General features: G+C 44.4%; 1 protein-coding gene across 1 annotated transcript; it reads right to left on the reverse strand.

Annotated features, from left to right (window-relative positions):
- Positions 1 to 1,066: 1,066 nt before the first annotated feature.
- LOC121786797 (mitogen-activated protein kinase kinase kinase 18-like) lies at positions 1,067 to 20,556 on the reverse strand. Its single transcript, XM_042185414.1, has 3 exons — positions 19,828 to 20,556; positions 8,224 to 8,925; positions 1,067 to 1,534 (listed from the first exon to the last, which is right to left on the reverse strand). The coding sequence occupies exons 1-3, from the start codon at positions 20,281 to 20,283 to the stop codon at positions 1,067 to 1,069; spliced, it is 1,626 nt and encodes a 541-aa protein (XP_042041348.1). The 5' UTR covers positions 20,284 to 20,556.
- Between the last annotated feature and the right edge of the window lie 38 nt (positions 20,557 to 20,594).

A 20,594-nucleotide genomic window follows, 5' to 3' on the forward strand; every position in this document is an offset into this window, starting at 1 on the left:
CATTAAAGGGTCTAACCATTTTGCAATGAAAACATAGCAAATACCAAGTTCTAAAGTCGTCAACAATTTCAATTCTCTTGGTCCTACTATTCTCATCCACATATTTATGAAACTTAAAATTACGAACAAGTGAAGACTTAGACATCTTAGTATGCAAGGAAGTCCTTTCATCTTTCAAGTTAGAATCCAAAATCGAAATAACATACTTATCAATGCTTGGATTTCTCAAGAAAGGGTCAACATATGATGAAAATATGGACTTAGTATTCAAATATTCAAGTTCTTGATGCCACAAATCACCAATGACAAAGCTATCATCACAAGTTGGCTTTGCAAAATGAATCTTATTCACATGTGTCACTCTTGAATTTACAAAATCATGCTTTAAGTACAAGATAAGATCAACATGGTTCAAATCAATTTTCCAAAGCAAATTATTGTCCAACACACCAATCTTACCTAAGCACTTCAAAGAAACATCACAAGGAAGCAATGATAGTGTACTTGAACCTTGGGAAATGAGTGATTCATCTTGACATTGCTTCCATGAGCTTATTACCAGTAAGAAGTTACTCGGTACATCCACGACTCGGGGATCACATTCTAATCCTCTCAATTCTTGTCTCATAAAGTCATCAAAGAGAAAAAACAAGTAATAAGAATTAGTGAAGTAAGGGTCATTCTCCACACCAAGGGCAAAAAGGATAAGGTGATTTAGAGCCCTCCCAGGGTTGATCTTAGAATCTAACAAGCAACTTTTTTTCTCACATACTTGTAGTTTTTCTCTCTTGGTTTCTTCGATTCACACTCACCCCCACCACTCTCTCATGGCTTTTGCGTCTCACATTTTCGCCTTTTCTCACACTCTATAGGCTTTTGACGTATGCTCTCACTCTCTAGCTTTTCCTCTTTCTCTCGATTCTCTCTCAAGTGATTATTTTCATTAGCAACCTCATGTGGTTTTGGTTCGGTGTTCAAGATTTGAAGGGCATTTAATGGCTCACATTCGTCCTCGGCTTCCACTATGCTAGACACGCCATCATTGAAAGTTGGGTGTGCGTCTTCTTCATGTGTGGTTGTGGACTGACTCCTTTTCATCCTCAAGTGGCTCTTCATCATCATCTCTCACCCTCCTAGAGTGAGGCTCTCCATGGAACTTTCGAACTCGTTCCCTTCTAGTGAGATGCTGCCATGCATCGTCTAGCCAATCCTCTACATGGTTATAATCATGTTTGCTTCGGTGATTGAAGTATGCGGCTTCACATGCAGCTTCACTCCACTTCGTATTGTTTCGTCCCCCTCTACTTCCCATTCGGTCACTAGGTGGTGTGGAATGATTATGTGCAACTCGGTGTCTTAAGAGGACTACATCATCTTGGAATGCCGTAAAGCCCTTTTTCATAGTATTCATGTCTCTCTGTACCTCGTGCAACTCTTTCATGATTGAGGAAAACATCTCTTCGATAGTTTCATCGGATGATGAGGCGACTTCCCTTGTAGGCGAGTTATGCCTATAGTTCACCATTTCAAGTACCTACAAAACAAATTGCACAAAACTAGGGACAAATCCCTTTTTGTTAGTAACACAAACAACACACACACCCGAGAATGGAGAATTTAGTGAGGAGCTCACTTCTTATATTTTGTACCCCTTTTCCCCAAAACTCACACCCAATGTCACTCGGAGGGCTTAGAAATTTTGGTGGCTAGGATAATATCCCACACTTTCTCTCAAAGATGTCAATCCCCAAGGGTAGCACAATTCACAAACAAGATATGCAACTAGGCAACTAATTACTAGTTCTAGAGCCAAAAGATAAGTTAAAGTAAGGTGCTAGGCCAATGTGACAAATCAACAAACACTTTGTGTGCACAATTTCACCCAACAACAATAGACCCAACAATTGATGTAATTTCGGCCTACAGCTTTGTAACAATCAATTTGACATACCCAACAATACATATACCAATTTATAGCTAAAGCCAATGGATATTTTTTGAACTATCTTTTTTTTTCTAATAATTACAAGAACAAGAACCAATGGCTCTTGATACCAAATAATGTGAATCTTGTTGATTCAAGAAACATATGTTGCCCGGATTTATTCTTGTAAAGATACCCAACAACCCAAACAAGAAATATAATAATGAAAAAAAAGCTGTGGAAGGAAGAAGAAGATGATAAGTGTTATGATTTAGATTCAAGCTCAAGAAAGAAAACTTAATTGCTACTTTCACAAACAAAAACCTAATGGCTCCACCAAGTAACAACACAAGAACTAGCAAGCACACCTTAACAAATAATCTAAGCCCGACAATAGATTAAATGCAACCACAAGGGATTTTGAATAAATCTTCAATGATGAAGATGTGTGCTCAAATTTGAGTCTTTGTTCTTCAATAATGTTCAAAATCTAATGATAAAAACCCTAGACATGGGTATTTATACAAGAGGATAAAAGTGCTAAATAAATGAGACAAAAAAAGTCCAAAAACTCAAGTCGCGCAAAAAGCTAGGTCGGGCGTTTTTCCTCATGCAAAAACCCGGCCGGGCAAACTCTCTGGAATACGCGATAAAAAACAGTCAGAACGCCCGGTCGGGCGTTTTCCCCTTGCAAAATCGCCCGGTTCGCGCGTTTCGTTCTGGACTGCGCGACTTATGTAAAACGATCATAACTTCTTCATCCGGGCTCCGATTGAAGCGTGCAAGGTACTCACGTGAAACTCTTTCGACGATGAAGACAATGGTGTTCTGAGGAGAGCATTTGGACTTTATCTTCATAGGAATATTCTGGTTTGAATCTGACCTCCAAATCCAGCTTGGCTCCTTGCCATGTCTCCACCTTCTTCTCGGACCCCAATCAACCCATGGCCCTTGATGTCGTTGTATCCTATGATTGTGAATACCCGGATTCACATCAACAATGGTTATCAAAATATACATATTACTTCTATAATCAATTTAAATGTAAATTTGTTAACTTTTTAAACAATTATACAGATAAAACCACGAAGGTGTCAACGTAGACTTCATTAATTCACAAGAAAGGCCAATTGTTTTTTTTTATTTGTAAAATAAGTAGGACACAAAGACTAAGTTTATTTTAGTTGTTAGAACTAGAATTAATTATGCTATAGTGGTGAGATTTAGGATTGACCAAAATAATTAAAGCGATGAAATTAAGATGCAAGTTTGAGAGGGAAAAATAAAATGGAGACAAGGCGTGCAGTGCAGCTCAGGCAAGTAAATATAGTACTCCATGACAAGAAAATAAAGTAATGAAGCACCAATTGTGGGTGTGTTTGGGAGTCAACGAATTTTATAAATGAGATGAAGCAAGTGGAATTCAGAATGTTTTTATTCTTCAATCAATAATTTATCATAGGATTCGTAGCTAACATGTAATATTCCCTAACATATATAGAGCCTCAAGATTCATGCTCCACTACAATTTTGTTTTACACATACTATGGAATAACATTGGAATATCTTTTACTATTATATGACAATTATTAAACAAAATTAAGTTGTGAAATTATTTAAGTTTAAGGGGATAATATATATGACTAATTATCATATAAAATTAAATTGTGAAATTCAGTCATATAAATTAAACACAATACATATTTAATCATAAAATATAATCTTACAAAGTAAACAGCCCATAATAGTATAACTTTGCATAAAAAATAATAATATAGATTTCACCATTTTTTTTAAAAAATGCGTATAACTTTCGACACGGTTTGTTATATTGATAGTGGACCTATTTTATTTTAATGAATCTCCCTTTAATATTGTTTATGGAATAAAAAATTTTAGTTTTATATATGATGTGTTACCTTTTGGTATTAAATAATATATTATGTTCTATATTTAATGGTTCTGTCAAAAGTTAATAGTCAATCGCGTGTTAAAGTTCAAATTAATCTCGTACATTTGGTCATACACATTATAAATTTGTTAGCTTTTTGTCCTAAATAATATGTTTTGGTCTATATTTTAACTCATCAATTAAGTCAAAATGTAGTTGACCGTTAACTTTTAAAAGAAACCGTTAAATATAAATCAAAACATATGTTTTAAGAACAAAAAGTAACACATTTAATATTTAAGATCTAAATTTTTTTTTGAGCAAATATAAAAGACTAATTATAGAATTTTTGTCTGATTTATATTGTGATAGACCGAAATTGTCTCATTTTAGGAGTACTGTTGTGTAAAATTCTTAATTCTAAAAAATTATTTCAATAATTTATAGTGAAGTAGTGTAAAAAAGAAGAAATAAATAAACATGTTTTTATGGAATAGATGTACATATACATATCTCCGAGACTCAAAAAGTATCTTGACCATGAACAAAAAAGAATTCTTGCAACATTTGTCTTTAATCATGCTTTCCTCGATTAAATAAAGTACTACTCGCTAAGAGCATAAGAGAAAGATAAATTGAGAAGGTATATTTCTCATTTACCTTCTAAAAAAGGTAATTATACCTTCTTTAAAAATAATGGATTTCTAGGGAAGAAGACAAATTAAAAAGGCAAACAAAAATAACTAACTTTTTACCTTTTGTTCCTAGAAGGGGTAAATATACATTCTCAAAATAAAAGAAGGTATAATACTTCCTCAAATGTCTTTTCCATTAGAGCATGAAATTTTATCAAGAAGAGATAAATATGGTAGTTATTTTCCTTTAGCTCTCTATTTACCCCTTCTCTCGGATATGCTCTAACTAAAGGTTTGCTAAAATTCAAATTCTCAAAGTGTCATTTTCTATCACAACAATCAAATAACGTAATCAACTCATCATCTTTATTGTTAGTTGAGTTCTACTATTATTGACCTAACTTTCTATTTTTCTAATAAAATAATAAGTAGTTGACTTGTGTAAACTTTCATATTTGAAACTTGCCTATTTACCTAACTTTCTATTTCTCTAATAAAATAATAGTTGACTTGTTTTATATTCTTCAAACTTCCCTATTTCGATGCTTCAAGTCTTTCATGTTCACATCAAACTGCCCATTTGTTCGAACAGACAGGGTAGACTTTGTTATAAAATCAATAGTGAACTGCATAAATGGTAACTGATCTTTCACTTTTGCACATAAATGGTACTTAATCTTTATTTTATATCGTTTTTAGTACTCAGTGACAAAAATAACCCTAGGTACTAAACATGTGATTTTTTTGTTATGGAGGATACTTTTGAAAATTTCAATTAAATAGTACCAAACATGTTTTTTTTTCTTCCTTTCTTATTTCTTTTTTAGTTCTTCTTCTTTCTTTTTATTATTTTATCTTTCTTTCTTTTTTTCTCCTTAATTTATGTTTCCTCTTTTTTCTTTTCTTTTCTTTTCTTTTCTTTTTCATCTTTCTTTATAGTATTTTATACATACATCTATTTAAATCAATTGAATAATTTTAATTAAATTATTTTACTCATTTTAGGGTTGAAATGCCTAACTGAAAATATTCAATTGTTTATAGCATTATGAATATAATTCACAATTTTAAATTTTTATTAAGACTATATTGATTAGTTATTAATTTAATATAAAATAATAATAATAATAATAATAATAATAGTTATTATTATATAATACTCCATATGATATTATTCAATTTTAAATAATTATACTATAATTATTTATTAATTAATACCAGTTTTTAGTATTGTAATAATATTATTATTATAATTATAATTAAATATAATTATGATTATAATTTTAATTAAGTATATTTGAATGATATTAAAAAAATAAATTAATTATTAATTTATAACATCACAATAATAATATTAATATCTATTAATAATAATAGTATAAAGAGTGAATAGAATGAGAGAAGATATTATAATATCACTTTTAGTACCAATTTTGTGTATGCCCAAAATATCTTACTGACACAAATAGGAAAATGTATTTATGTAAAGGGCATTTTGAGGTGAAAATTGCACCAGGTAGCAAAAATGTGATTAATAGGTACCAAAAATGATATAAAATAAAGATCATGTACCATTTGTGTGTGAAAGTGAAAGATCAGGTATCATTTGTGTAGTTCACTCTAATATCAAAGTCAAAATTGTACTATCTCTCATGCCACAAGTGAGTCAACCAATTTTTTTCACTTACAAAGTCAACCTTAATCAGGCCTCCTCCTTATAAGTAGTAGACTGCAGGATTTATAGTGTTTTTTTTTCTTGTTTATGAAATTCCTTAAAATTTTAAAAACTTGTTGTTAAAAGGGCTTGAACGGATGACCTTCACTTCAATTAACAACAACTCTACCACTTCACCATAACAGCCACATGACTGCAGGATTTATAGTTCGTCACTCGATGAGTTGTGTGACGAGAGAGTAGGTAGAGTTGGGCACCTCAAAGACCATGCATCTTTATTGTATAAACTGAGAGAAATTATTTCAGACTCCACGAATTCTATTTTCTAGATCGGTCACTATAAGAAAACATAGTCCTTATCTTTATCTATTTTCTTTCATGATTATGCTTTGTCCACCACCCAACTTTTTCTCAATTTCTATCTTACCTTAGAGCACCCACAATGGGGTGCCCGATGCATGCCATCGTCCTCGGGCGCGCCCGATGGCTCCATTGTGGGTGCCCGCCCGATGGCACACCCTACACCCACACCCTAAGCTTTGGGCGCGGAAGAAGGATGGACGATGGCCTATCGTCCGCGCCATTAGGCACCATTGTGGGCTCCGCGGACGATGTCACGCGTTTTTTTATTTTTTTTAAAAATGCTAAATTCGAAAAATTTGTATAAATACCCCCTACCCCGGCTTCATTTGTAACATTTCATTTCGCGATTCCACTCTAAAACTCACATTTTCATTACTACGAAATGGATTCAAGTCCCAATAGTCCGATGTTTAGTGGTGATGCACGTTGGCCGGGTACAGAATCCTACGGATATTGGCCGTTCGACGCCAACACGCAGTACGATCCCAAATTCAGTATGGAATCATATGGTTTCTTTGACATGGAGCCGTCTCCAAACTGACCCGCCGCCCTCTCCCGCCGCCGCCGCCGCCGCCGCCCCATCCGCCGCTGCCGCCCCCGCCAAAAAGAAGCGGATCCGGCACCGCGCGTACAAGTTGCCACCTCCGACAACGAATGAAGAGTACGCCCCTGGCCGTACGAACTACCAGCCGGATGAAACCCTCGTCTTGGCGAGGTGTTGGATGGATATATCGGAGAACCCGATATTTGCCAACAACCAGAAGCAGCTCGCGTACTGGGAGCGCATCGTCGAGCGCTACAATGAGGCGAAGCCGCCGAGCGCGTACAAGTGCCAACGGGAGCAGCTCCGCAAACACTGGGATCAGGTGAAGAAGCAAGTCAACCTGTTCGCGTTGAAGTACGAGAAGTGCGCGAGGGAGCAGGGGAGCGGTGAGAGCTTGAGCGACGTGCGCGACATAGCATTGTTGTCGTACCAGTCCCTGTACGGCGACTTCAAGCATTTGGGCATCTGGGCGCTCTTGAGGGACGAGCAGAAGTTCCAAGGCGGGATTCTGCACATCGATGCGACAAAGAGGACGAAGACCACCGCCGCTGGTGGTTACACTAGTAGGGAAAGCGGAACTCGTCCGGTGGACCTCAACCGGACGTACACGGAGTAGGAGAGTTCCTGCACACCGATGTCCTCCCGGCGTCCAATAGGCGTCAAGACTGCGAAGAACAAGGGGAAGGCGACGGCGACATCATCCTCGACCGCCGCCACCCAATCGTCGCTCCCGGTCCCGACCCCGACCCCGACCCCGAGCCCGACGGCCGCCGCGTATGTGGGGTTGGCAAAAGCCTCGATGGCGCGGACGTTTTTGCAGACGCACAATGCCCTCGAGAAGTGTACGGACCCCGCCAAAGCCGAATACCTCCAGGGGTTGATCGATGAGCTGCGTCGGGAGTTGGGAATTGCGTAGATTAGCCAACTTGAATCGTGTAACTTTTGTTAATCAATGCAGTCTTCGCCGGTTTTAGCTACTCGTTGTGTTTTTTAATTAGTTTGCATTATATATTTGAAAACATTTAAATTAATTAACTAAATAATAGTAAAACATATAGGGCGCGCCTTAGGGCGCCCCACGAGTAGGAGGATAAAAATGATGACGTGGCAGTGCATAGGGTACGCCTTAGGGCGCCCAATTGCTAATGCTCTTATAGTAGTAAAGTATTTGTGAAACAACAAACAAAGGACATGATCCTCATGAAGAAATAGTAATTCCATTAACATAAACATCAAAAATGATAAGTTTGAATAAGAAACATAATTTACACTCTGTTTCTCTCCAAACGAAGATGTTACAAAATCACAATCTCCACACCAAAAATCAAACCCACAATTATCCCCAATTCTAACCAAATCAATGTCTTCTTCTTCAATCAAATCATGATTCAAATCTTCAATTTCATTAGCCCTAATCGTCAACCACTCGTCATCCTCCCCCAAATACCTCCACCTCCGACCACCACCATCACCACCGATCAACGCTTCGATCCTACCCGCCGGAGAATCCGATACCGACGCCTCCATCTCCGTCGAAATCTCCTCCACCTCAAATTCATCCCAAAATCCTCGATCCGCGACACTCGTCGGAGTCGCTTCCTCCGCCGATTCCAAAAACGGATGCCGCAGAAGCTCCGCCGCCGTCCACCGCCGCCTCGGATCCCTCACCAGACACCTGCCAACAAAATCCCTCGCCTCTTCAGAAAACCGCCCCGGCAGCTCCGGCGCCTCGCCGGAGAACCCGATCCGGTAAATCGCCGCCGCCGGATCGTTCATCTCCGGCCAGGGATGCCGCCCGGTGGCCATTTCCACCACCGTGCACCCCGCCGCCCACACATCCGCCGCGAAACCCTGCTCCTCGCCGCGGCAGACCTCCGGCGCCATATACGCCGGTGATGGGGTACGTACTAAACAAGCCCAATAGCAGTGACAGCTCGGCCAGCCCAAAGCCCAAGAGTTCAGTTCGGCATTACCAAAGAGTTCGGCCTCAGCCTACAGCTCGGTAAAAGCCAACCAATCAAGCTCTGCTCTCAGGTCGGCATCATGCTCTACTCTCAGATCGGCAACCAAAGAAGTTCGGTCTCGGTATTCGACCGAACAAGGAGTTAGTGGACCCATACCGGATGTCCAACACACCCACTACCACGTGATGTCAGTTCAGGCCACGATCGTAGGCCATGACCTACGCTTCACCCACGATCTTAGGCCATAACCTACACGACATCCACGACTTAGGGTGGTGACGCAAGCCATGATCTGAGTTCATTATATAAATAGAACTTAGATCTGATAGAAGAGGTTAGAATCTCTCTAGAGAAACAATCATATAGCAAGTCTGTGTTGTAAGCTGTATTTGGCAGATCAAGCAATACAATCTTGCCCTCCCTTTTTCCCGTGGACGTAGATTTACTTCAGTAAATCGAACCACGTTAAATTCTCTGTGTCGTGATTTATTTTTACGAGCATTTATCATCATCAATAATTCGCGGAATCATCACTGGCGCCGTCTGTGGGAAACGAAGAACAAAATTTGTGATAAAGCGAATTTTTGATCCATTTTTTCCACCCAAAAAATGCATACCAGATCGCAGAATACCCGCATTCCTGCCCGTGAGAACCCGGAGGAAGCCAATCCATCCCATAGGTCTGGAAAACAGCCTAGGGATAAATCCACCACCAGTTCTCATGGCGAAGGAACAGGCCGCTCCAAAAATCGTCCCACTGAGTCTTCCCAGCAGCCTGATCTGAATGAGGCTGTCAAGCTGTTCTTGGCTGAGAAGCAGGATGAGTTCTTAGCCTTCCTGCAAAAGAGCCAAGAGCCGAAGACGAAAACGGAGGATTCTCCTTCCTCATCCAGACATGAAAGTCACTACCGCAGTAGTGCCGTGTCTTCCAGGAAGAAGAATCCTCAACCCCGACATATTCCTGATCTTCCTCGGTACCGGAATCACAGGAGAACTCAATCTCCTCCATACCGACGAGATATCGGATTCGCCGTGTACGGAGCACTGAAGACTCCGTTCTCGGACGACATCACCCGAACTCCCCTACCGCAGAACTACCGAACTCCGTCGATGACTTACGACGGGCTCGTGGACCCTCACGATTTCTTGGGGCGCTATCAGTATAACATGGCGAACCAGGGTCTCAACGAGGTCCACATGTGCAAGCTGTTTCCCGAGCTGCTCATCGGGAACGCGAGAAGGTGGTTCGATAGCCTCCCCCAGGGCAGCATCAGATCTTACCGAGATCTAATGGATGCCTTCCACAGGAGGTTCTTTCAGAAAGCGGAAGCCCGAATCACTTCGGCTCAGCTGCTTTCCATTCGTCAAGGTCGCGACGAAAAAATCAGCGACTTTATGACAAGATTCCACAAGGAATGCCTGCAAGTGGACGATCTCAACGATCTGCTTGTCATCTCGGCATTCCAAAATGGAATCCTGCCCGGAGCTCTCTACAGGAAGCTCGTTGAGTGCGGTCCGCAGACAGCTCAGGAAATGTGGGACATTGCGGACCAGTACTCCCGAGCCGATGAGGCAGACCGTCGCAAACGGTCGTTAGACAGCTCATCGTCCCGAGGAGACAGGAGGAAGCCCGATCATAGCGATCAGGGACACCCTCGCCGAACTCCTTTTGGCGATCAGGGACATCCTCGCCGAACTCCTTTTGAAAGGATTCAAAGGACTCCGGTGCAAGACAGATTGGGACCCCGTCTCAATCCCGAGAAGCCGCCCGCTCAGTTCGTACCGCTGAACAAGCCGAGAGCGGAAATTTTCGAACTACACTCCGACCTGTTCGAAAAGCCAAAGCGGATGACGAAATCTGCCGCGCGCCGACCCCAGGATAACTACTGCTCCTACCATCAAGACCACGGTCACGATACCGAGGAGTGCAGAAACTTGGCTGCAGGTATCGATGTTCTTGTGAGGGCAGGGACATTGAAAAAATACCAAAGCAAGCAGTCAAAGAAGAATAAGAAGCAGAGAGGTGCGAACTGCGCTCCTCAGGATCCGAAAAGGCAGCCGGATCCCGAAGACGATGACGAGCCGCAATATGATGGAGTAATCCTGACTATTGACGCTCTCCCTGCCGGGAAGACCAAGTCGTCCCTGAAGTCAGAGCGCAGGGGCTCCAATCGAGAGGAGCCAACGCATAAAAGGCTGAAGCAGGACGAAGTGATTACGTTCTCGGATGCTGATCCCGTCCCGGCCATCTCTCCTCACCAAGACGCCATTGTCATCCAAGCCGGAGTGGCAAACAAACTGATCCACAGGGTGTTTGTGGATACAGGAGCGTCAGTCAGCATTCTTTTTAAAGAGTGCTTCGACAAACTAGAAGTGGACCCAGCTCGGCTCAGCCCGGCTCCGCTTCCCCTGAAGAGCTTCGCCCAGGAGGACACCCGCCCTGAAGGTATTATCAGCCTTCCGATCACGGTGGGGAAAGCGCCTACTAGCTCCAGTACGATGATTGAGTTTTTCGTGGTAAAAGCTCGGTCCCCGTACAACGTCATCCTGGGAAGAGACTGGCTCAACACAGTTCGGGCCGTTTGCTCCACCTATCACCTCACCATCAAGATCCCTACTAAAGGAGGGATAGCGGTCATCCGAGGTGACCAAAAAAGAGCAAAGGAATGCCTGCAAATTGCGCTTAGAAGTGCCGAGCAGTCAGATCGGCACCACCAAGCATAGCAATCACAGCAGCCGGAGTCAGAGGCGATGACCGAAGTCATACCGGAGCCGAACTCGATGACAGTTCAGCTGTACGAAGACGATCCATCCAGAACGGTTAAGATCGGCTTCGCGGGAACGCCTCTACTTCGGGAAAAAACCATCCAGCTCCTCAAGGAGTACAAAGACGTCTTTGCATGGTCTCCGTTGGACATGACCGGAGTGCCCCCCGAGGTAATCACTCATCGTTTAAATATTGATCCTTCGGTCCGGCCGATAAAACAGAAGCAAAGACTCTTTGCGGCAGAACGAAGTCAAGTCATCCATGACGAAGTCCGTCAATTATTGAAGGCGGATGTGTTATTCGAAGTGAAGTATCCTTCGTGGGTGGCCAATCCTGTCATGATCAAGAAAAAGGAAGGAGGATGGCGGATGTGCATAGATTTCACCGATCTAAATAAGCACTGTCCCAAAGATTGCTATCCCCTTCCGAACATAGATAAAAAAGTAGAAGCTCTGATAGGCTTTGAAATTTTTTGTTTTCTTGATCTATACAAAGGATACCATCAGGTTTTAATGGATGAGATTGACGCTTCAAAAACGGCCTTCATTACTGATTTCGGCATTTTCGCTTATAAAAAGATGCCATTCGGTTTAAAGAATGCCGGAGCCACTTATCAAAGGATGGTAGACAAGCTTTTTCGGCACCTGATTGGAAAGGAAGTCGAAGTATATGTTGACGATATAGTCGTCAAGAGCAAAAGCACCTCGGAGTACGAGCACAACCTCAAGTCCACTCTCAACGTGCTCAAGAAAGCCAACCTCAAACTTAATCCCCAAAAGTGTACCTTTTTGGTAGATTCGGGAAAGTTTCTGGGTTGTTGGGTTTCAAAAGACGGACTCAAGGCAAACCCCTCAAAAGTTCAAGTCGTTCAGAACATGGCAATGCCGAAGTCCATACATGACGTGCAAAGGCTAACCGGATGTCTAGCCGCACTGAGTCGATTCCTTTCCCAAGCAGCCGAAAAGCAACTGCCGTTCTTCAAGGTGTTGAAAAAGGCACCAAAGTTCGAGTGGGGAGCCGAGCAGAAAAAGGCCTTTGACGAGCTCAAAAGTTATCTAGCCGAGCTTCCTATTCTCTCTGCTCCAGCCGAAGCCGAAGTACTATTCTTATACTTAGCGGCATCGGATCAAACCATCAGCGCGGTGCTTGTACGAGAAGAAGGCCTAAAGCAGTTTCCCATCTACTTTACAAGCCGAGCATTAAGAGGTCCAGAAACAAGGTATCAACCTCTGGAAAAAATTGCTCTGGCGTTAGTAAATGCAGCAAGGAGACTGCGGCCATACTTCTATGCTCACAAGGTATGCGTCTTAACCGATCTACCTCTTCGGCAAGTTTTGACCAAGCCAGAAGCATCGGGCAGAATCGCCAAGTGGGCTATAGAGTTGGGAGAGCACACAATTGAATATCTACCTCGGAAAGCCATCAAGGGACAAGCCTTGGCAGATTTTCTTGCAGAAGCGAAGTTCGATCAAGCAATTCCTATTATTGCCGAACAGAAGAATTCTGCCAATGCCGAACTAGCACAACCCTTGGAATCCGAAGTAGAGCCGCCGGACTGCTGGAGCGGATTCGTAGATGGAGCTTCAAACAAGATGGGAAGTGGAGCTGGTATTTTACTTGTCGCTCCCGACGGACACGAGGTAACCTACTCACTTCGTTTCCTATTCCCCACTACTAATAATGAAGCCGAGTACGAAGCCCTCCTGGCCGGACTCCAGTTAGCGCAAAGTCTACTCGTCAAATCTCTCAAAGTCCATTGTGATTCACAAGTCATAGTAAATCACATGTTGGGTACAAGTGAAGCCCGTGACGAGAGAATGAAGAAGTATTTGGACAAAGCGCAAAGCATCAGCCGAAGTTTCTCCTATTTTCGGATAATCCGCATTCCCAGAGCGGAAAATAGCCGAGCAGATACCTTAAGTAAGTTGGCCTCAGATCCGAGCTCAAAGGCGGAAGAATTAATGCATCGAAGCATTGATGAAGCCGAGGTACATTCTGTATCCAGCTCGCCGAACTGGATGACGCCGATCTTGCAGTATCTGGATCAAGGACAATTGCCCGAGGATAAGAGAGAAGCTCGGAAGATCACGTGCCGAGCTCTTCGGTACGAACTTCATGAAGGAGTCCTCTTTAGAAAGTCTTACCTCCAGCCGTTATTGCGGTGCGTAGGACCAGAAGAGACGGACTACATCCTCAGAGAAGTTCATGAAGGATCGTGCGGTAGCCACATCGGAGCCAGAGCTTTAGCTAAAAAAGTTCTGAGATGGGGATATTATTGGCCAACCATGGTACAAGAGGCAGTGCAGCTCGTCAAGAAGTGTACGAAGTGCCAAATTCATGCAAATGTCCCAAGGATGCCGCAGACCGATCTATACACTATGCAAAGCCCTTGGCCTTTCATGCAATGGGGCATAGACATAGTGGGACCACTTCCTCAAGCTCCTCGGCAAATGAAATTCCTTATCGTTGCCGTGGACTACTTCACGAAGTGGGTGGAGGCTGAACCTTTAGCTACGATAACGAGCTCAAAGGCATTGGACTTCGTCTGGAAGAACATAGTGTGCCGATTTGGCATACCCCACATCCTCATCTCGGATAATGGGACTCAGTTCACCGACAAGACGTTCAAGAATTGGTGCCAAGAGCTGAACATTCAACAGCGGTTCACTTCGGTCTCCCATCCCCAAGCAAACGGACAAACGGAAGTAACGAACCGGATTCTGGTGAAAGGGTTAAAAGCTCGGTTAGAACAAGCCAAAGGACAATGGGTAGAAAATCTCCCTCAAGTCCTATGGTCCTACCGAACTACACCCAAAACCTCCAACGGTGAAACTCCGTATAGCCTGGTGTACGGCACTGAAGCCGTAATTCCGGTGGAGATCGGCGTACCCAGTCCCCGAACCCTAAATTTCTCCTCAGAAATGAATGACGACGGACTGAGAGCAGAACTAGATCTCGCCGAAGAAAGAAGAGAATTGGCGTGCATAAAAGCAGCCAAGTATAAGGAGCAAGTAGCCCGGTATTATAACCAAAGGGTGAAAAAGCTTCAATTTCAAGTGGGAGATCTCGTCTTGAGAAACAACGAAGTAAGCCGAGCAGAAAAGCTGGGCAAACTCGAACCCACATGGGAGGGTCCATATCGGGTGTCCGAAGTCCTCGGCAAAGGGTCTTATAAATTGACTCACATGTCAGGAGAACAAGTACCCCGAACATGGCACGTCTCCAACCTCAAGAAGTTCCACTTGTAAGAGACAAAGTCCGGTCAGTCCGTCTCGTGTCTAGTTCGGTCATAGGGGTATGTGTTTTTATTTGTTTGTTTTTTACTTGTACCTTTTACTTGTCGTTTTATAAAAAGTTTAAAGTTTTTTCTTTCGTCTTTTTCATTTTTTCTCTATGTGTTTTGTCCCTATGTGCTTGTCGTCTCTTACAAATGGTACCAAGGTATATCGTTCTTTAAAGACTGATCCCCTTTTTAGATCGATTATTAAAGACTATTGTGAGTCCAAGCTTCTAAGGAGGATATAAGACCACAATTCAGCTTAACAAGCAGTCCGTCTGAAACGAACTGCAATAAGCCAACGATTGTGAGTCCAAGCTTCCAAGGAGGATACAAGACCGCAATTCAGCTTAATAAGCACTTCGTCTGAAACGAACTGCAATTAGGGAAAGTCCGATCCACGCGATAAACCTCGCCGAATTAGGACGACCAAGTTCGGTCAAAGAAGTTTACCTCATAAGACCGGGGACGACCATGTCTAGTCAAAGAGGTTTACTGCATAAGACCACTTCGGTTAACTGGGAAAGTCCGATCCACGCGATAAAACTCGCCGAATTAGGACAAGGGAAAGTTCGATCCCGGCGACAAAAATCGCCAAATTAGAACACAAACCAAGTCCGGTCAAAGATGTTTATTTCATCAGACCAAAGACGAGTCCGGTCGAAGATGTTTATTTCATCAGACCAAAGACGAGTCCGGTCAAAGATGTTTATTTCATCAGACCAAAGACGAGTCCGGTCTAAGATGTTTATTTCATCAGACCAAAGACGAGTCCGGTCAAAGATGTTTATTTCATCAGACCAAGGACCAAGTCCGGTCAAAGAAGTTTACTTCATAAGACCGAGGACAAGTACGATGAAATTTTTTCGCTAAGCTGTAAATACAGTGTTAGAAGCGAAAACAAAATTTCATTTATCAAATCTTGTTCGGCATACAACTCCGCTACCCTACAAAATGGCGTTACGCTATTACAAAGGACTATTCTACTGTCCAGGGTTGCTGAAGTTAAGCCACCTATCTGCAAAATCCTCTGGAAGCCGAGTTCGGTTGTTCCGAGCAGATGAAGAATAAGCAGGTCGACGAGACGCTATCCTCGACCCAACGCCTCTTCCCCGAGCCCGAGAAGTCCTAACACCTCGGCGATGAAGAGTCTCTGCAATAAGCATCTGCTGATCTTGCTCGCTCATAGTCACAACTCCTCGGCGAATTTCAGTCCGTCCCCGTCTTGACGATTCCGGTTGCTCCTGAGCCCGTTCTCGTCTTGACGTTTCCGGCTGTTCCGGAGTTCGTTGTTGGCTGGGAGTAGGATTTTGAACAAGGGAACCAGAGGTTTGATCTGGAGTGCGAGCATCTGTTGGCGCGATATGCCGGAGGAATCTCTCAATTGAGGGACGCCGGGCAAGAACAATGTCATACCGAGAAGCCCAGCGCCGCAATGATTTCACGACTTGTTGGCAAGCCGAGCTCTCCAGCGCATTGTTCCTCCGGAGTACATTATACTCCTCCCACAGTTCGTCAACTCGTTCCTGAACTTCTGATATGGTCATTCCCCCGCGCACACGGATGTAATCCTCATACGCAGTCCTCTCAGCAATGGCCGTATTCAGCTCGGCCTCCAGATCTTTCTTATCGGACTCTAAGTCCTTGATATCGGCCTCCAGCTTCACTAAACGAGCCAGAAGCTCGTCATTCTTCGTCTGATCGGCTATAGCTCTTCTCTCAGCTTCGTCCAAAGCCGAAGAGTACAGCCGTTTCCAGTGAAGTATCTCCATCTCCTTGGGTACAAAGCAGCTATATTAGTTCGGCAGCTATACCGAGCAGATAGTAAAATACAACAGGAATAAAGGCGAGTACGAAAAGCTATACGAAGACAAATGTAGAGAATTTTTCATTCACAAGGAAAATTTTTTACACTAGGGCTTCAAGGCCATTTTACAAGGAAGAAACTAGACTAAGAGAAGGGAGACGAAATCATACTCCGCCTGCTTCGTCTCCGGCTCCTCGGTCTGGTACAGCTTCCTTCTCCTGGGCTACCTCAGCCTCGGCCTCGCCTCCTGCCGGCCTCGCCTCCGCCTCCTGATCGGCCTCCTTCTCCGGATGCCCGGCCTGATCGACTTCGGCCTCCCGCTCCAGCGGCTCGGCCTCACCCTCTCCGTTGTAAGTCGAAGCGGGTGAAACGGGTCCCACGGAGGCAAAGATAGCCTCCAGGTTCTCGTCCCGATCAGCTCGACAACTCCGGACTCGGTCTGCAGAAAGCAGGACCGAGGATGAAGCGAGCTCCTCAAGGAGCGGCAGATTCTGAAGCCGAGCAGCTATCTCTCGGCTGTACAGAGGCAGCACGACGTCGGGCCCCTGCTCGCCCTTATCGGCAATTAGCCTTACCAGACTACCGACAAAGGCCGAGAACTGGCTGCTCAAAAAGAGTCTCTCCGTGTAGGCACGGAGACCCTCTCCTTGGGCAACCACGGCGGCAGCATCCCTCCGTTTCGTCTGCTCTCGCTGGATGACGAGCTGGTTTTTGGCAAACTGAGCTTCATCCTGGGCCGAAATCCTAGCAGCCCTGGCTTTCTCAAAGTTTGCCTCAGCCTGCTCGGCCCGGTGACAAGCAGCCGCCAATTTCCTCTGCATCTCGGCATAGTCGTTGGACGCTTTGGAGAGTTCGACGGCGACGAGCTTGGAGAGCATATCATTCCTCTGAAAATGGATAAGGAAAAAAGTTAACAGAGGGCACCAAAAATACAAGACAGAAGCCAAGCCAAGGAATCAAGAAGACAATTCACCTCGGCGAAGTCCGTGGGCCATAAAAATGGCTCACAGATATGCTCCGAAGGAGGCGCCAAGACCACGTCTTTCTCTGGCGCCCTTGGGGGCTTCTGGGTCTTCCCCTTCTTGCTTGCCGAAGTCGACTCCGGCTTCTTTGGACCCGAAGAGGTCTTTTGCCTCTTCGGATTCTTCTCGGCATCAGGCGCCGAGCTGGTAGCCTTCTCTCTCTCCGGCTCCACAAGCTCGGAGGACTTTCTGATAGCCTTATTCAACATGAACACTGCCAAAAAGCAAGAAAGCAAAGTCAGATTTTCTTCGTTAAAGCAGTAGAGCATAAAGATAAAGAGAAATCCTCACCCTCGGCCTCTTCGTCCGAAGACGAGATGTCGAACACGACGTCGCCCTTGACGAGCTCAGACTCCGTGTATTGTTTCCTAACTATGGGAATCTTGTTGAGCTCGCCATCGAGCTCGTCCAACGGTTCAGGCCGAGGGTGACGGATAACGGACTCCGGCCCTCTCCAGGGAAAACTAGGAGCCGCGGTCCTATCATAGTAGAAGAAGCGATTTTGCCACTTCGGCCACTTCGTTTTACAAAAGGCCCTAAAGGGCTGTAAAGGGATCAAGTAAAACCAAGACCCCTTCCTCTTAAATTGAAAGAATTTAAGGATCGCCTTCAAAGACAAATCCCTTCCTAACCTACGGAGTTCGGCAGCGAAGGCCGACAAGTGCCTCCAAGAGTTCGGAGTCACCTGGCCTAAAGGAAGCTGAAAAAAATCTAGTAAATCTATAAAGGCAGAAGGGAGGGGGAAACGAAGCCCGCATTCTAAGCAGGCCTCATACACGGTGACGTAACCCTCCGGCGGGGAGTCAGCCCTGTGATCACCGTCAGGTACCACCGCCTTCCCCCCAGGAAAAGAGTATTTTTCGTAAAGGGATATCACAGTATCCTTACTCAAGATACTGTGAAAATACTCTACGGTCTTCTCCCCGGATTCTTTCCGGCTAGAAGACCCATTACCCCCTTTCCTAACGCTACCCGACTCCGAAGAAGAAGAAGAAGACATTTTTCTTACTTTTTGAAGGTGAAGGTAGTCTGAAGAAATTTTTGAAAGCGGAAGGAAATTTTTCACGCAGAAGATAGAGAGTGCAGAAGAAGCCAATAGCAAAGGTGTTCAAATGATGAAGAAAGACGGTATTTATCAGATTTGGAAAAGATTTCAAATCATCGCACCGTTTCATATCCCACCTTTTCAGGATTCAACGGCCGGATTTTACTGTCGCATTTAATGCCGCATTTAATGCAGTCACGCGCAGGGCACGTCCCCTGACTTCAGCCTCCCCCGTACCCTTTTCCAGAATGCCGAAGTGACTCGCTTCGCCGAAGTGAATCACTTCGCTTTTCGGGGGGGGTAGTGATGGGGTACGTACTAAACAAGCCCAATAGCAGTGACAGCTCGGCCAGCCCAAAGCCCAAGAGTTCAGTTCGGCATTACCAAAGAGTTCGGCCTCAGCCTACAGCTCGGTAAAAGCCAACCAATCAAGCTCTGCTCTCAGGTCGGCATCATGCTCTACTCTCAGATCGGCAACCAAAGAAGTTCGGTCTCGGTATTCGACCGAACAAGGAGTTAGTGGACCCATACCGGATGTCCAACACACCCACTACCACGTGATGTCAGTTCAGGCCACGATCGTAGGCCATGACCTACGCTTCACCCACGATCTTAGGCCATAACCTACACGACATCCACGACTTAGGGTGGTGACGCAAGCCATGATCTGAGTTCATTATATAAATAGAACTTAGATCTGATAGAAGAGGTTAGAATCTCTCTAGAGAAACAATCATATAGCAAGTCTGTGTTGTAAGCTGTATTTGGCAGATCAAGCAATACAATCTTGCCCTCCCTTTTTCCCGTGGACGTAGATTTACTTCAGTAAATCGAACCACGTTAAATTCTCTGTGTCGTGATTTATTTTTACGAGCATTTATCATCATCAATAATTCGCGGAATCATCAGCCGGCGTGCCGGAAAAAACCGCGGCCGATCCCGCCCATTTCGCGCATCCGAAGTCGGCGATCTTCACCCCGTCACCGACGAGGATGTTCTGCCCTTTAATGTCGCAGTGCACCAATCCGCTGCGGTGGAGATACTCCAATCCGGCGACCAGCTGCCTCGAGTAAAATCGAATCGATTTCTCGTCCAGCGAGCCTCCGCGCTTTCCGATGAGATCGGAGAGCGATCCGCCGCCGGAATATTCTAGAAACAGATTGTAATGGGATGTATCGTAATCAGAGCCTAAGCAGCGGATGATGTGAGGAGAGGAGAGCTGAGAGAGGAATGATTCCTCCTTTTTCAGCAAGGCGGAGGAAGCGAGATCGGTGGATTTGACGGCGAATATTTCGCCATCGGAGGTGGTGACTATGGAGACCGTCGCGGTGGAGCCCCGGCCAATGGTGGGACCCCTCGTCCACGTCATTGGAGAAATGCGGAAGGGTTTGTTTGAATTTCAAAATTTGTTGGAATTGGTAGAGTTTGGTGTGTTGGAGGGAGTATTTATAGGGGAAGAGTGAAATTAATTTGGGGGAGAATCTTTTCTTGGGGGGTGTTGACGGAAATTGGGTTTATATGTATGGAAGTGCCACGCGGCGGGCGGAGAGACGAGGGTTGGCTGACTGTGGACGGCGAGGCGCGCTGATTACGCAATCGACCAACCAATTAACCGAACAACTACTGCGCCAGCTGGCGATGCGGAGCGCGCTTTTTTACATTGGATAGGCGGCGCAAATT

Source organism: Salvia splendens, chromosome 22, assembly GCF_004379255.2.
Source record: "Salvia splendens isolate huo1 chromosome 22, SspV2, whole genome shotgun sequence".
Taxonomy (NCBI): domain Eukaryota; kingdom Viridiplantae; phylum Streptophyta; class Magnoliopsida; order Lamiales; family Lamiaceae; genus Salvia; species Salvia splendens.

Coding starts and splice junctions, on each gene's coding strand:
- LOC121786797 (XM_042185414.1), bottom strand. CDS start 20,283: ATGACGTGGACGAGGGGTCCCACCATTGGCCGGGGCTCCACCGCGACG. Junction 8,926..19,827: donor CCGCGGTTTTTTCCGGCACG/CCGGCTGATGAT, acceptor CGTACCCCATCA/CCGGCGTATATGGCGCCGGA. Junction 1,535..8,223: donor TATTTCTTCATGAGGATCAT/GTCCTTTGTTTG, acceptor TTTGTTTTGTAG/GTACTTGAAATGGTGAACTA.